At 38.3% G+C, this 14,947-nt stretch overlaps 1 protein-coding gene across 7 annotated transcripts in view; it reads right to left on the reverse strand.

Moving 5' to 3' along the window:
• Positions 1-14,947, reverse strand: part of SKAP1 (src kinase associated phosphoprotein 1) — a 294,324-nt gene that overhangs the window by 264,188 nt on the left and 15,189 nt on the right. For all 7 annotated transcript variants that reach the window (XR_004054889.1, XR_004054888.1, XM_010359237.2 and 4 more), the window contains exon 2: positions 1,202-1,307. Coding sequence is in view for 5 of the 7 variants with exons in the window: in XM_010359237.2 (XP_010357539.2) it covers positions 1,202-1,307 (106 nt within the window). In the remaining 2 variants the exon portion in view is untranslated. The remainder of the gene's footprint in view (positions 1-1,201; positions 1,308-14,947) is intronic.

Raw genomic sequence — 14,947 nt, forward strand, 5'->3', positions numbered from 1 at the left:
AACTTGTGAAATTAAAAAAATTCTATAATTTACTAAGTCTCCAGGTACATAACTAAGCCTAAACTTATCTATTAATAAAATAACATTATGGAGAACTTTGTTTTAAACACTCTTTTTCAACCTACCAAAAATTATAGATATTCCCACTTTTGCAAAAAACTCCCATCTTCTGCATTCTGTTTGTTTCAATTATTCAGGGCAACCCAGGCTGATAATTACACAGTCCCCAGTTGCTGAGTAAAAGTGATGCTTAATTAGCCAGCAGGAAAGATCGATTAAGATCCAGCAGGGCAACTCATGAGGTTCTCTCACATTCCTGAACGGAATAGATTCTGGCTGTGCCCTTCCGAAGGATAAAATTCTCTGTTTCTACGGAGTTTCAATGAGGTTTTTAGAGTAGATACTAAGAATGGTCAGCCACACAAATTAAATCTCAACCATAACCCTGCAGACGCTCTTCCTTTGCTAAGAATATTCAGTTTAAACATTCTGAATCACATTGCCACCAGGTTTGAAAAAGCTAAAGGAACACTCACTTATCCCTTGCTCTCATTCAGTTACCCATTTCAAGCAATAGGTGGTCAGAAAATATATTATAAAGGAAAATTTTTATTTTTTCCTCCCCCAAGCAAGTGTTTGCATCTGTCAGATGCTCACATTCTAAAATGCACAAATTAAGTCAGGGCCTCTTATTTTTAAAAAATTAACATATTTCAACCCAGTCCAGGAATAAAACATCCCAATATGGTCAAAGAATCAACTTGATAAGTTTCATTTAAGTTTTGTATGAGGGAAGGAGATGTGGAAGTAAAATCAGCACCAAAAATGATAATGAACATTATCTCATACTGCCTAACACTTTCTCATTAATAATTTGGACAAGCATAAATGTTTATCTTTCACCATTTTTTAGTTAAATGCAAAAGTGGTCAATGAAGGCTAACATAAAAATCCAAAGCTAAAAGCAGAATAATTACCTCAAGATACATACATAATTATCAAAACATTTTTATTTTGGTAAACTACACTAACTATGCTTGCCTGCCTCCAATTCAATTCAGCAAATATTTATTAAGTTTCTGTCAAGTATAAAGAACTATGATAGGTATGATATGTATGTCTTACCTCGTGACTTTATTTTACTGATTATAAATTGTTTTAAAGCTTATGAAGAAGATTAATGGAACCAGTTTATACAAACCTGGCTTTGATTTGCTGAAAGCCCCGTAGAATATGGTCTCTGTGATCCCTTGCAACAGCGCTGAGGTTCTCATTCCGCAAACCTTCTGCCAGAAACTCTTCAGCATCTAAAAGAAAAGGAAAGTTGATAAAACAGAAAAAATGTACTATGGGATGTACTATGGGAGAAAGGAAAATCAGAAGGATTGAGAAATGGATATTGTTTTCTTTTTAAAAACTTTACAGTTGTGGCACAATGTGAATGTGCTTAATGCCACAGAACTGTATACTTTATAATAGTTAAGATGGTAAAATTCATATTTTGTATATGTTACCAGAATAAATAACTAAAATTCTATATATACCTGTAGGTGATATGTTCTAATAATCCAAGACCTTGCTATGAATTTAGAAAACTATCACCTATATTAGCCATAAGAAATAACTATTTTCTAAATCATTTTAAGTAAACATTTACATATTAATTATCATTGATGGCAGAGGATGGACTGTAAATTTCTTTCTTTTTTTGTTTGGAGATGGAGTCTCACTCTGTTGCCCAGGTTGGAGTGCAGTGGCGTCATCTCGGCTCACTGCAACCTTCACCCGTCGAGTTCAAGCGATTCTCCTGCCTCAGCCTCCTGAGTAGCTGGGACTACAGGTGCATGCCGCCACACCCAGCTAATTTTTGGTATTTTAGTAGAGATGGGTTTTCATCATGTTGTCCAGGCTGGTTTCAAACTCCTGACCTCAAGTCCTAGCAGCATTATTCTTTCTTTTTTTTTTTTTTTTTGAGATGGAGTCTCGCTCTGTAGCCCAGGCTGGAGTGCAGTGGCGGGATCTCAGCCCACTGCAAGCTCCGCCTCCCGGGTTTACGCCATTCTCCTGCCTCAGCCTCCCAAGTAGCTGGGACTACAGGAGCCCGCCACCTCGCCCGGCTAGTTTTTTGTATTTTTTTTAGTAGAGACGGGGTTTCACCGCGTTAGCCAGGATGGTCTCGATCTCCTGACCTCGTGATCCACCCATCTCGGCCTCCCAAAGTGCTGGGATTACAGGCTTGAGCCACCGCGCCCAGCCTACTTTTTTTTTTTTTTTTTTTTTTTTTTTTTTTTTGTGAGACAGAGTCTCGCTCTATTGCCCAGGCTGGAGGGCAGTGGTTCCATCTCAGCTCACTGCAACTTCTGCTTCCTGGGTTCAAGTGATTCTCGTGCCTAAGCCCCCTAAGTAGCTGGGACTACAGGTGCATGCCACCATGCTGGGTTAATTTTTGTATTTTTAGTAGAGATGGGGTTTCATCACATCGCCCAGGCTGGTCTTGAACTCGTAGACTCAAGCAAGCTTCCTGCCTCAGCTTCCCAAATTGCTGGGATTACAGACGTGAGCCACCACGCCTGGCAAAGTAGCATTATTCTTAATAGCTAAAAAGTGGAAACAACCCAAATGTCCATTAATTGATGAATGGATAAATAAAATGTAGCATACAATGGAATATTATTCAGCAATAAAAGGACATGAAATGCTGATATGTGCTACAACATGGATGAATCTTTAAAATCATTATGCTAAGTGAAAGGAGCCAGTTACAAAGGACCACGTATCGTATGATTCCATTTACATGAAATATATAGAATAGGCAGATCTACAGAGACAGAAAGTAGATAAAGAAAGAAAGGGAGAGGGATTGGAGAGTGAAGGCTAAGAGGTTCAGGTTTTCTTTTGGCGTAATGAAAATGTTCTAAAATTTATTGTGGTGATAGTTACACAATTCTGCGAACATACTAGAAGCCATTAAGTTGTGTGCTTTAAATGTGTGAGCTATATAGTATGTGAATTACATCTCAATGAAGCTGTTTAAAAATATAAATAAATATCTGTAATCTCAGCACTTTGGAAAGCCAAGGTAGGAGAATTGCTTGCGCCCAGGAGTTCAAGACAAGCCTGGGCAAAAAGCAAGACCCTGTGTCTAAAAAAAAAAAAAAAGTATTAAATTAGCTGGACATGGTGGTGCATACCTAGAGCTACTCAGGAGGCTGAGACAGGAGAATCCATTGAGTCCAGGAGTTCGAGGTTGCAGAGAGCTATGATTAACCCACTGCACTCCAGTTGGGCAACAGTGCAAGACTCTGTCTCAAAATACTATATTGAATATTTTTAAAACCTTTAATTCTACTTTTATTATATTTACACTTTGAAAATCGTCGTTAAAAAAATATATGTGTATATATATGTATCAGTGTGTGTGTGTGTGTGTATAAATGACAACACCTACACACATCCTTTTGAGCTTTCAAAATTTCAAGGAAAGTGAAAACATCTCTCAAGCACCCAGAGAGAAAAAATAAGACACCTACAGAACGACAGCAACAAGAACAACAAAATCAAAATGGCCTTGGTACAAAATAAGCATCAGAAGATGAGATGTGTACAAAGTTTTAAAGGAAAAATGGTGTGCTCTAAGAATTCTAAACATAGAATTCTAAATATGTTGGTTTGGCTATATAGAAGGAGAAAATCTTCTCAAGTATATATTCTGATCCACAAAGAGAAAGAGGTGGTGATAAATGTCAAACTGCAAAACAAGTTAAATCTAGATCACAGCCAGGCACGGTGGGTAACGCCTGTAATCCCATCAGTTTGGGAGGCTGAGGCGGGCAGACCACTTGAGGTCAGGAGTTTGAGATGAGCCTGGCCAACATGGCAAAAAGCCATCTCTACTGAAAATATAAAAAAATTAGCCGGGCATTATGGTGGGCACCTGTAATCCTAGCTACTTGGGAGGCTGAGGCAGGAGAATCCCTTGAACCCGGGAGGCGGAGATTGCAGTGAGGCGGAGACTGCACGCCACTGCACTCCAGCCTGGGCGACAGAGTAACTCTTTGTCTCAGAGAAAAAAAAAAACCAACAAACAAAAAAATTGCAATCACTGTGGTCTATATGGTTTAAAATGTATAAAAATATTAATATCAAAAATAATTATTGGCTAAGCACGGTGGCTCACACCTGTAATCCCAGCACTTTGGGTGGCCGAGGCGGGTGGATCACCTGAGGTTGGGAGTTCGAGACCAGACTGACCAACATGGAGACACCCCATCTCTACTAAAAATACAAAATTAGCCGGGCGTAGTGGCACATGCCTGTAATCCCAGCTACTCCAGAGGCTGAGTATTGTTGGAACCCAGGAGGCAGAGGTTGCGGTGAGCTAAGATCATGCCATTGCACTCCAGCCTGGACAAGAAGAGTGAAACTCTATAAAAACAAAAACAAAACAAAAAATCGTATGGTGAGACAATGTAAAAAATGTAAAAATAGTCTAATTCCCAGTTAGAAAATGAATAGAGAGGAAAATATATACTAAATTATACATTTACATAGGATCATTGGATACTACTTCATCCTTGACAGTGATAATTAAAGATAATGGGTTTAACCACAATTTTTCAAAGTGTAAGTGTAATAAAAGTAGACTTAAAGGTTTTAAAAATATTCAATATAATAAAATATAGAAAAGAGAGAAGCAAAATAGCATAAAAGTGGAACTCATAAAATAAGATGACAATTGTGAAAAGTTAGACTTCCGTATTAAAAGCAAAAATGTTTGTACTGTATCAAAAAATTAAACAAGTTTAATTACTATTTAAAAGATACCCAAAACAAATGCAGCTGAAAATAAAAGAAGAGAGGTGTACAAAACATCCCAGGCAAAATGATTTTTTAAAAGCAAGAATGGCAATAATTCATATCAAAATAGAATTAAATAAACTATTTTTAAAGGGCCAGAGATGGTCATTTCATTTGATGTAAAATATAATCCACAATAGATATGACCTGTTATGTGCTAACTAGCACACTAAAATATATATAATGAAAACTGTGAGAGAAGCAGAAATTATTTTAAAAAAACAAACTATTTTAATGCTACTGCTAGTCTTGGACAGATGAAGCAGACAAAAATAAATAATGATTTGGAGTGCTGTCCAACAGAAACAAAATGGAAGCTACACATTTCATTTTAAATTTTCTAGTAGCCTCATTTAGAAAGTACTAAAAAGAGGGATGAAATTAATTTTAATGGTATTTATTTTTTATTTAACCAAAAATACTATTTCAATATGTAACCAATATAAAAATTATTCCTGGGCTATTTTACTTTTTTGGCATTACATCTTCAAAACCCAGTGTGCGTTTGCTTTTCTTTCTTTCTTTTTTTTTTGAGACACAGTTTCACTCTTGTCACCCAGGCTGGAGTGCAATGGCACTATCTCAGCTCACTGCAAACTCTGCCTCCCGGGTTCAAATGATTCTCCAGTCAGCCTCCTGAGTAGCTGGGATTATAGACACCTGCCACCATGCCTGGCTAATGTTTGTATTTTTAGTGGAGATGGGGTTTCACCATGTTGACCAGGCTGGTCTCGAACTCCTAACCTCAGGTGATCCGCCTATCTTGGCTTCCCAAAATGCTGGGATTACAGGTGTGAGCCACCATGCCTGGCCCCGAGTGTGCCTTTTACACTTATATCTCAGTTCAGACTAGTTACATTTCAAATCCTCAATAGCCACAGATAGAGAATGGCTACTACGATGATCAGTGCAGATATAAATGATTCCAATAATATAATTAATAGGAAAGATGATAGAATTCCCTCTCTACATGGTGAAACTCGCTCTCTACTAAAACATGGTGAAACTACCTCTCTACTAAAAATACAAAAATTAGCTGGGCGTGGTGGCACGCGCCTGTGGTCCCAGGTACATGGGAGGCTGAGGCAGGAGAATCACTTGAACCTGAGAGGCAGAGGTTGCAGTGAGGCAAGATCGTGCCACTGCACTCCAGCTTGGTGACAGAGCGAGATTCCGTCTCAAACAAACAAACAAACAAAGCAGAATACAAACTTTACAAACTACTATGGAAAATTTATAAATATTGATTAAACACTGAATTACAGGAAATATCAATAATTTCTTAACAATTATAAATTAGAAAGATTTTTTTTCTTCTTTTTTTGAGACAGGGTCTTGCCTTGTCACCCAGGCAGGAGTGCAGTGGCACAATCATGGCTCACTACAGCCTCAACCTCCCGGGCTCAAGTGATTCAACCACCTCAGCCTCCCAAGTAGCTGGGACTATAGGTTCACGTCCCCCTTATTTATTTATTTATTTAGAGACAGAATCTAACTTATGTCACCCAGGCTGGAGTGCAGTGGCGTGATCTCGGCTCACTGCAACCTCCACCTCCCAGGTTCAAGCGATTCTCTTGCCTCAGCCTCCCAAGTAGCTGGGATTAGAGGTGCCCGCCACCACGCCTGGCTAATTTTTGCATTTTTAGTAGAGATGAGGTTTTACCATGTTAGTCAGACTGGTCTTAAACTCCTGATCTCAAGTGATCCGCCCGCCTCTGCCTCCCAAAGTGCTGGGATTACAGGTGTGAGCACTGTGCCCAACCAATTTTTTAAAATTTTTTGTAGAGATAGGGTTTCACCATGTTGCCCAGGCTAGTCTCGAACTCCTGGGCTCAAGAGATCCTCCTGCCTCAGCTCCTAAAGTGCTGCAGGCATGAGCCACCGTGTTTGGCCTAGAAAGATCTTATTTTATTACCATAATGAAATAAAACCAGAACTTGATATTAAAAAGAGTAAACAAACCTCTCTACACTTAAACATTAAAAACACATACTCCTACATATATTATGAGTCAAAGAGAAACTAAAAAATTATAATTACCACTTAGGAGAAAACAGCTTATATAACATGTTATAAGATATGACCAGCATCATGGAGTGACAAATTCGTAGACTTAAATATTTTCAATGTTAAATAAGAAAGAATGAAAGTAAATGCAATAAACACCAAACTCGAGAAGTCAGAACAGAGCAATAAAACAAGTCTATGGGAAAAAGGAGGAAGGAAACAATAAAGATAAAAGCAAAAATTAGTGTATCAGAACAATGGTTTCTAACAGTGCTCTCTGGATTCACAAGCCTCTGATAAGAAAGACAGAGTGGGAAATTCCCTTCTCCTCACTCCCCTTTGATGTAATCACAAGTGCTTGGCTTTTATATGCCAGGATTTCACATAAGGTTTTATTTTTTTAAGAGTTCCATTGTACAACTTAGTGGGTAAAAATCATAAGCCTTAAAAATGGGGGGAAAGGCCAGGTGCAGTGGCTCACACCTATAATCCCAACACTTTGGGAGGTCCAGGCGGGCAAATTGCTTGAACCCAGGGGTTCGAGACCAGCTTGGGCAACATGATGAAACTCCACAGAAAATTACAAAAATTAGCCAGGCATGGTGGCGCATGTCTGTAGTCCCAGCTACTTTGGAGACTGAGGCAGGAGGATTGCTTGAGTCCAGGAGATGAAGGCTTCAGTGAACTGAGATTGTGCCACTGCACTCCAGCATGGGCAATAGAGTGAGACTTTGTCTCAAAAAACAAACACAAAAAAAGGCAGGGGAGGAACATATAAATGTTACATAAGTGTAAGTGTAACAGCTGGAATTTTTCAGAGGTGAGGGAAATCCAGTAAATGATAAACCATTAGTAAATGCAATCAAGAAAAAAGGAGAGAAAGCACAAATATGCAAAAATTAGGCAGAATGAAAAGGAGCAAAAACAAATAAAATTTTTAGAAAGATCATGAAACACTTTACAAAAGTGGTAAGAGTTCAAGTTCTTTTAATTTTTTTCTTTGTACTTTTATATACAATTTAAGTTTTGTGATAACAAGAATCATTTTATCCCTTTAAAAAGCTATTGTGAAACATAAAGTGCCATGTAAACAAAATAAAATACCAGGCAAATAAATTTGAAAATCTCAATGAAAAGTTGCTGAGAAAAATATAAATTTCTAAAACTAAATTGAGAAATGAAAAACTTGAATTCTGAATAAGCTAATAAGCAGGGGGAAAGAAAGTTGCCAAAATGTTTTTTATTTATTAATTTCAAGTTTTTCAGAGGTGAGGGAAATCCAGTAAATGATAAACCATTAGTAAATGCAATCAAGAAAAAAGGAGAGAAAGCACAAATATGCAAAAATTAGGCAGAATGAATAAAATTAGGCAAAATAAATGTGCCTATTTATTAGGCACATGTATAGTTTTATACATGTCTTTCAAACCTTTGAGTAACAAATAATTCTCATTCTGTATAAACTATCCCAGAGCATATAAAAAGAGGAAATGTTCAAATATTTGGTAAAAGCTAGCATAATCCTAGTTCTACAAGCACAGAAAGCAATCAGTTTAAGGTTAGTAGAGAGACAAAAATCCTATATAAAATACTAATAAGTCAAACTTAGTAATACATTAAAATATTAATATAAAGCTTATACTGGGAATGTAAAGATGTTTCAATACTATCGATTCATTGTATATTTCTTTAATAGGTTAAAAAATCTAAAAAATTTCCTGATAAATGGGAAAAATGTCATCTAATGGTATTTATATCTACTAGTGACAAAACTGTAGTAAAACAGAAGTATTCCCCAATGCCAAAACTTTATGATTAAGATACTAAGGAAAGAAATTGTAGACCAATATATAATACATTTGCCCTTCAATTTAGAAGATGGTGCTACTCATAGTGAATGTGATCTGCAGGTGCCTGAGCAACTTCACTGCTGTACTTCACTACTCACTACTGAACAGCAAAGAGACTTAACAAGTTCCCTCGATAAGTCACCTCTCTATTTAACCAAGCTCCCCATCAATCTGATGGGTTTTCCACTAAGCGATCAATCTTTTTAAAATATAATCTTCCCTAATATATACATCAGATCATAACACATCAGGATAGTCTGGGCTACCTATGAGGTAGATACTACTGTTCCATTTTCTGGGTAAAGAAACTTGCTCCCAGGTTACACACCTAGCAAGTGGTACAACGAAGATAGTCTTACCATAAAATCCAGCAGTCATGCTCTTAAGTATTTATCCAATTAAGCTAAAAATTTATGTCCACACAAAAATCTGCAAGTGAATGTTTATAACACCTTTTTTCATAATTGCCAAAGAGTGGAAGCAACCAAAATGTCTCTCAATAGGTGAACAGATAAACTGTGACACATCTATACACTGGAATATTATTCAGCATTAAAAAGAAATGAACTCTCGGCTGGGTATGGTGGCTCACGCCTATAATCCCAGCACTTTGGGAGGCCAAGGCGGGCAAATCACTTGAGCCCAGGAGTTCGAGACCAGCCTGGGCAGCATGGTGAAACCCTGTCTCTACCGAAAATACAAAAAAGAATTATCTGGACATGGTGGTGCGCACCTGTAGTCCCAGCTACTAGGGAGGTTGAGGTGGGAGAATCTCTTGAACAGGGAGGCACAAGTTGCAGTGAGCCGAGATTGTGCCACTGCACTCTAGCCTGGGTTATAGAGCAAGATCCTGTCTCAAAAAAAAAAAAAAAAAAAAGAAATGAACTCTCAAGCTAGAAAAATAGAGTTCAAGAGTGGGCGAGGGATAAACAGGTGAGGTACAGGGGATTTTTAGGGTGGTGAAATTATACCGTATGATACTATAATGGCAGATACATGACATCATGCATTTGTTGAAACCTATAGAACTTTAAAACACAGAGTGAGCCTTAATGCCTGCAAATTTCAAGAAATCATTTAGGAGATTAGGAGATTTCAAGAAAGAATGTAAACTGTAACAACGTAATCTAACTGTATTATAAATCTAAGAAATAAATTCACTGAAGGGGAAGGGGAAAAGGTGCTGACCTAAGTAGCTTTGGAAATGAGCAGAGTTTGTAAGACTAAAGGCAAAAGGAACAGAACATAAATACTGAACTCTAGTCAATAAAGTTGTTTGCCACGGGTGTATGGGTTAACAATTCTTATACTGCTATACATGTTTACTGTAATTGAACAATTAAGTAAATGGATGGTGAATGGTGGGTGCCAGGTTTCTCACTGTTGGAGTGGAAAGGAGGGAAACAAGTAGAAAGAATAGCAAGGAGAAGAGTCTAGAATGATCCATGTGGTAATGAATTAGAATTGGAGACATCAGTAAGAGCCCATGTTTCACTTTACATAGATACAGTTGGTTATATAGAGAAACATATAACTCAGGTTATTATTAATATATACACATGTATTTCCTTGCTTTGTCAGCTAAGAGGACCTAAAAGAAATGACATCATAGTAACAAGGAGCATACCTAGCACAAACATCTTGATTTCTAGTACCAATCTTCAATAAAAGGAACATAGACTCCTTAGAAAATGGCTGATTCTAGGACTGGGGCAGGAGATATATAAGACGAGACTAAAGCATCTTGTAGTGTCAGAAAGTAAGGAAGTGCTGAAAACACACACACACACAAGCACACAGACACTGATGGGATGCGTCAAAAGGGGCGCAGGTCAGGCGTAGTGGCTCATGCCTGTAATCCCAGCACTTTGGGAGGCCAAGGTGGGCAGATCACCTGAGGTCAGGAGTTCGAAACCAGCCTGGCCTACATGGCGAAACCTGGTCTCTACTAAAAATACAAAAATTAGTGGGGTGTGGTGGCAGGTGCCTGTAATCCCAGCTACTTGGGAGGCTGATGCACAAGAATCGCTTGAACCTGGGAGGTGGAGGTTGCAGTGAGCCAAGATCACGCCACTGCACTTCAGCCTGGGCGACAGACCGAGACTCCGTTTCAAAAAAAAGAAAGAAAGGGGCACAGAAACCAACTGAAAGAGCTCCTAGTGGCCAAAACTGGATCAATTTCCACAACAAAATAAAATAATATTGGATTATAACCCAAAGTATAAAATAAGTATGCATGATTCCATACTTATATCAATAAATGTTTGAATAAATAAATAAGTGAGGCCAGGCACGGTGGCTTGCGCCTGTAATCCCAGTACTTTGGGAAGCTGAGACGGGCAGATCACTTGAGGTCAGGAGTTTGAGACCAGTCTGGCCAACATGGCAAAACCCCATCTCCACTAAAAATACAAAAATTCACTGGGTGTGCTGGTACATACCTGTAATCCCAGATACTCGAGAGGCTGAGGCAGGAGAATTGCCTGAACCCAGAGGCAGAGGTTGCAATGAGCGGACATCACACCACTGCATACCAGCCTGGGCGACAGAGCCAGACTCCATCTCAAATAAATAAATAAACAAATAAATAAATGGGAGACAAGAGATGAATCTCCTGTGCAGAAGAATTTCAAATAATTTATGTACTACTCCACTCTAAAGTGGGGGAGCATAACTCCCACTCCTTAAGTGTGGGGTGCACATAGCAACTTTCTTCCAAAGAGTATGGAAAGGATGAATAAGAAATCACCTTACAATAGAGAAACCTGACAAACATCATATTGGCCAGGTGATCAAAGTCAACATTAACAGTCATAATCATGATGATAGCATGTACACTTGACATGATAGAATGAAAATGGCACTTTTCCTCTGTGATCTTCCTCCTCAAGACCCATAACCCCAGTCTAGTTATGAGAAAAAATACCAGACAAATTTTAATATAGGGACATTCTACAATATACCTCACCAGTACTCTTTGAAACTGTCAAGGTCATCAAAAACAAGAAAGGTCTGGGAAACTGTTAACCGCAAGAGGAGCCCAAGGAGCCTAAATTAAATGAGGTATCCTGGATGGGATCCTGGAACAGAAAAAGAACATTAGGCAAAAACTAAAGAAAACTGAATGAAATGTGGATTTTAGTTAAGAATTTATCTGTACTGGTTCATTAAGTGTAACAGAAGTACAATACTAATGTGAAATGCTAACAATAAGGGAAACTGGAGGGGAGAGGAGGAATAGGGGAACTCTGTACTATCTGTTTAATTTTTCTATAAATCTGTAACTGTTCTAAAAATATAAAGCCTATTAATTTAAAAAGTGGCATATGGTATAATCTTAATGTTTTGCAAATAAAAAAAGATAGGGTTCAATTCATTCACTAATGTGATCTTTACTGAGTCCTTCCTATGTGCCAGTCAGGCGCTGTGACAAATACCAGAATATTAACAATGGCCATCTCTGGGTAGTGAATTGCTGCCGTTTTCATCATCTTCTTTATATTCTCTATATTTCTAAATGTTCTAAATATACGTTTTTTGAAATCAGAAAAAATAAGTAAAATAAAAACCATTATGCAAGCATGAAGTAATATTACTCACAAATTGGATAGACTTTAATTTTTGGTCCTCATCTTCATTTCACTCAGCAGTAGTGGGTTCAGCTCAAGTAGTTGTGAAAAAGGAAAGGAAGCCCCATGGTCAGAGAGCAAGTGGGGAATAAAGAAGATCCTACAGGAGGTGGAGTGTTAAAGTATATACTTTATTCCTGTAGATGATTAATACTATACATATATATAATTTTGAACATCAACTCTCCTTACTAAATTCAATTTCCTCCAGCTTTCTTGAGTAATAACTGACAAATATCCTTACTAAATTATAAGTAAAATAGCCTATGTAATTATAGTTGTGCATATTAAAATTGTTAAAAAATAATTAACATGATATAATTATCCCCCAATGATGTCACTAAGGACAAGTTGTTTTTATTATGATTTTACTTTTCAAGTTTACTCCATATTAATTTTTTAAAACTTCCTTTCAAAACACTTTAGGAGGTCACATGTTAATTTAAGTACTTGTTTCTTCACCTGCACTACTCAGGGGAATAAAAGGTCACAAAGATAACTTCTTCCATCTGTCTCATCCAGTCTTTTTTTAAAAATCTGCTCTAAAAATACACCCACAACCTTACTAGATGAATAAGCATATAACCAAAACATCAAGAAGTCAAAAGCAAGGTCTGCATGAGAGATCATATCTCTAGTATTATATATGCTTTCCAATTCATTTTATAAAGCCAATATAACCCTGATACCAAAACTTGATGAAGACCTAGGAAAGGAAACTTCAGACCAGTATATAAAACATTTGCTCTTCAGGGCCGGGCGTGGTGGCTCACGCCTGTAATCCCAGCACTTTGGGAGGCTGAGGTGGGTGGATCACCTGAGGTCGGGAGTTTGAGACCAGCCTGACCAACATGGAGAAACCCCGTCTCTACTAAAAATACAAAATTAGCCAGGCGTGGTGGTACATGCCTGTAATCCCAGCTATTCAAAAGGCTAAGGCAGGAGAACTGCTTGAACCTGGGAGGTGGAGGTTGCAGTGAGCCGAGAGCACGCCATTGCACTCCAGCCTAGGCAACAAGAGCAAAACTCTGTCTCAATAAATAAATTAATTAATAAAAAAAATATATACACATATATAAGCAAATATATATGTGTGTATATATATATATATATATTTGTTCTTCAATGTAAAAGATGATGCCACTCACAGTGATTACAACCCATAACCCAAAGAGACCTGGGCAACCCTGCTCAGAACAGACTACTCACCACTGAACAGAGAAGAGATTTTAAAAGATCTCTCAATATATTACCTCCTTTATTTAACCAAGGTCACTATTCTCTCTGGTGGGTTTTCTATGAAGTGATCAACCTTTCACAAACAAGAGCTCTTCTAATATAAACATCATGTGCAGTCACATCTAAATGCCTTGGGCTTCCTGTAAGTGTAACACCTAGTGTGAAAAGCACCACTAACTGCATAAGAACGTTCCCCAGATGCTTCTGACATCGCAGCATTCACTCTGTGTAGGACCTGATGCTACAGAGTCTTCCCACAGTTACCCTCAACTAGGGAGTGAACAATACCTCATGGTGTAAATGTCCTCAGACCAAAGAGAAAAGGCAAAATCAAAAACAACCATAAACATGTCACGGGGCTGGGCGCGGTGGCTCAAGCCTGTAATCCCAGCACTTTGGGAGGCCGAGACGGGCGGATCACGAGGTCAGGAGATCGAGACCATCCTGGCTAATACGGTGAAACCCTGTCTCTACTTAAAAATACAAAAAACTAGCCGGGCGACGAGGCGGGCGCCTGTAGTCCCAGCTACTCGGGAGGCTGAGGCAGGAGAATGGCGTAAACCCGGGAGGCGGAGCTTGCAGTGAGCTGAGATCCGGCCACTGCACTCCAGCCTGGGTGGCAGAGCAAGACTCCGTCTCAAAAAAAAAAAAACAAAAAAACAATGTCACATTGTCTAAATGCATTTATTCTTCAAGAAATATTTATTGAGTGCTTATCACAGGCTAAGCACAAAAAGTAAACAAAAAAGATCTAATCTCTACCTTAACTAAGAGTTTACAGTCTAGCAAAGAATATAGACTTAAATAGACAATTAGAATAAATTGTGACAACAAAGGAAGTGATGGGTGTACAGGCCCATGGTAGAGGTACCTAGTCTAGAGGGGAAGGTAAATCATGGAAGGCCTCTCAGATAACTCATCTTTCACCTGAAACTCATTTTTCACCCCCAAAATTAGCAGACCGAGAATGTATATTGGGGGAAAGGTGGGAAGTTGGTGAGATGAGGCAAAGAATGGCCCAGGCATTGGAACATCATGTGCAGAGGTCGAGAGGTGAGAGATCACAGTTTAGGTGGAGAGACAAAAAATTTCAAATTGAAGGGCAGAACACAGAGGTCAGGTAGAGGGTGGTGAAAGATTAATATGGAGGGCACGCTTGTAGCAATATACAGTATTTTGTACTAAAAGTAATATAAAATCATTTGAAGTCGCATATTTAAAAGGTAATGCAGCTCTGACAACAATCCATCTTTGTTATAATTCATAGCTGCCCTAAAATGAAAACTCTCTCAGCTTCTAGGTAGCTTGTAGATATCTATGCCAGCGCATCAGGGAAGGAAAAGCAAACAGGAAAAGATGACTGAA

This window comes from Rhinopithecus roxellana, chromosome 19 (genome assembly GCF_007565055.1).
Source record: "Rhinopithecus roxellana isolate Shanxi Qingling chromosome 19, ASM756505v1, whole genome shotgun sequence".
NCBI lineage: Eukaryota > Metazoa > Chordata > Mammalia > Primates > Cercopithecidae > Rhinopithecus > Rhinopithecus roxellana.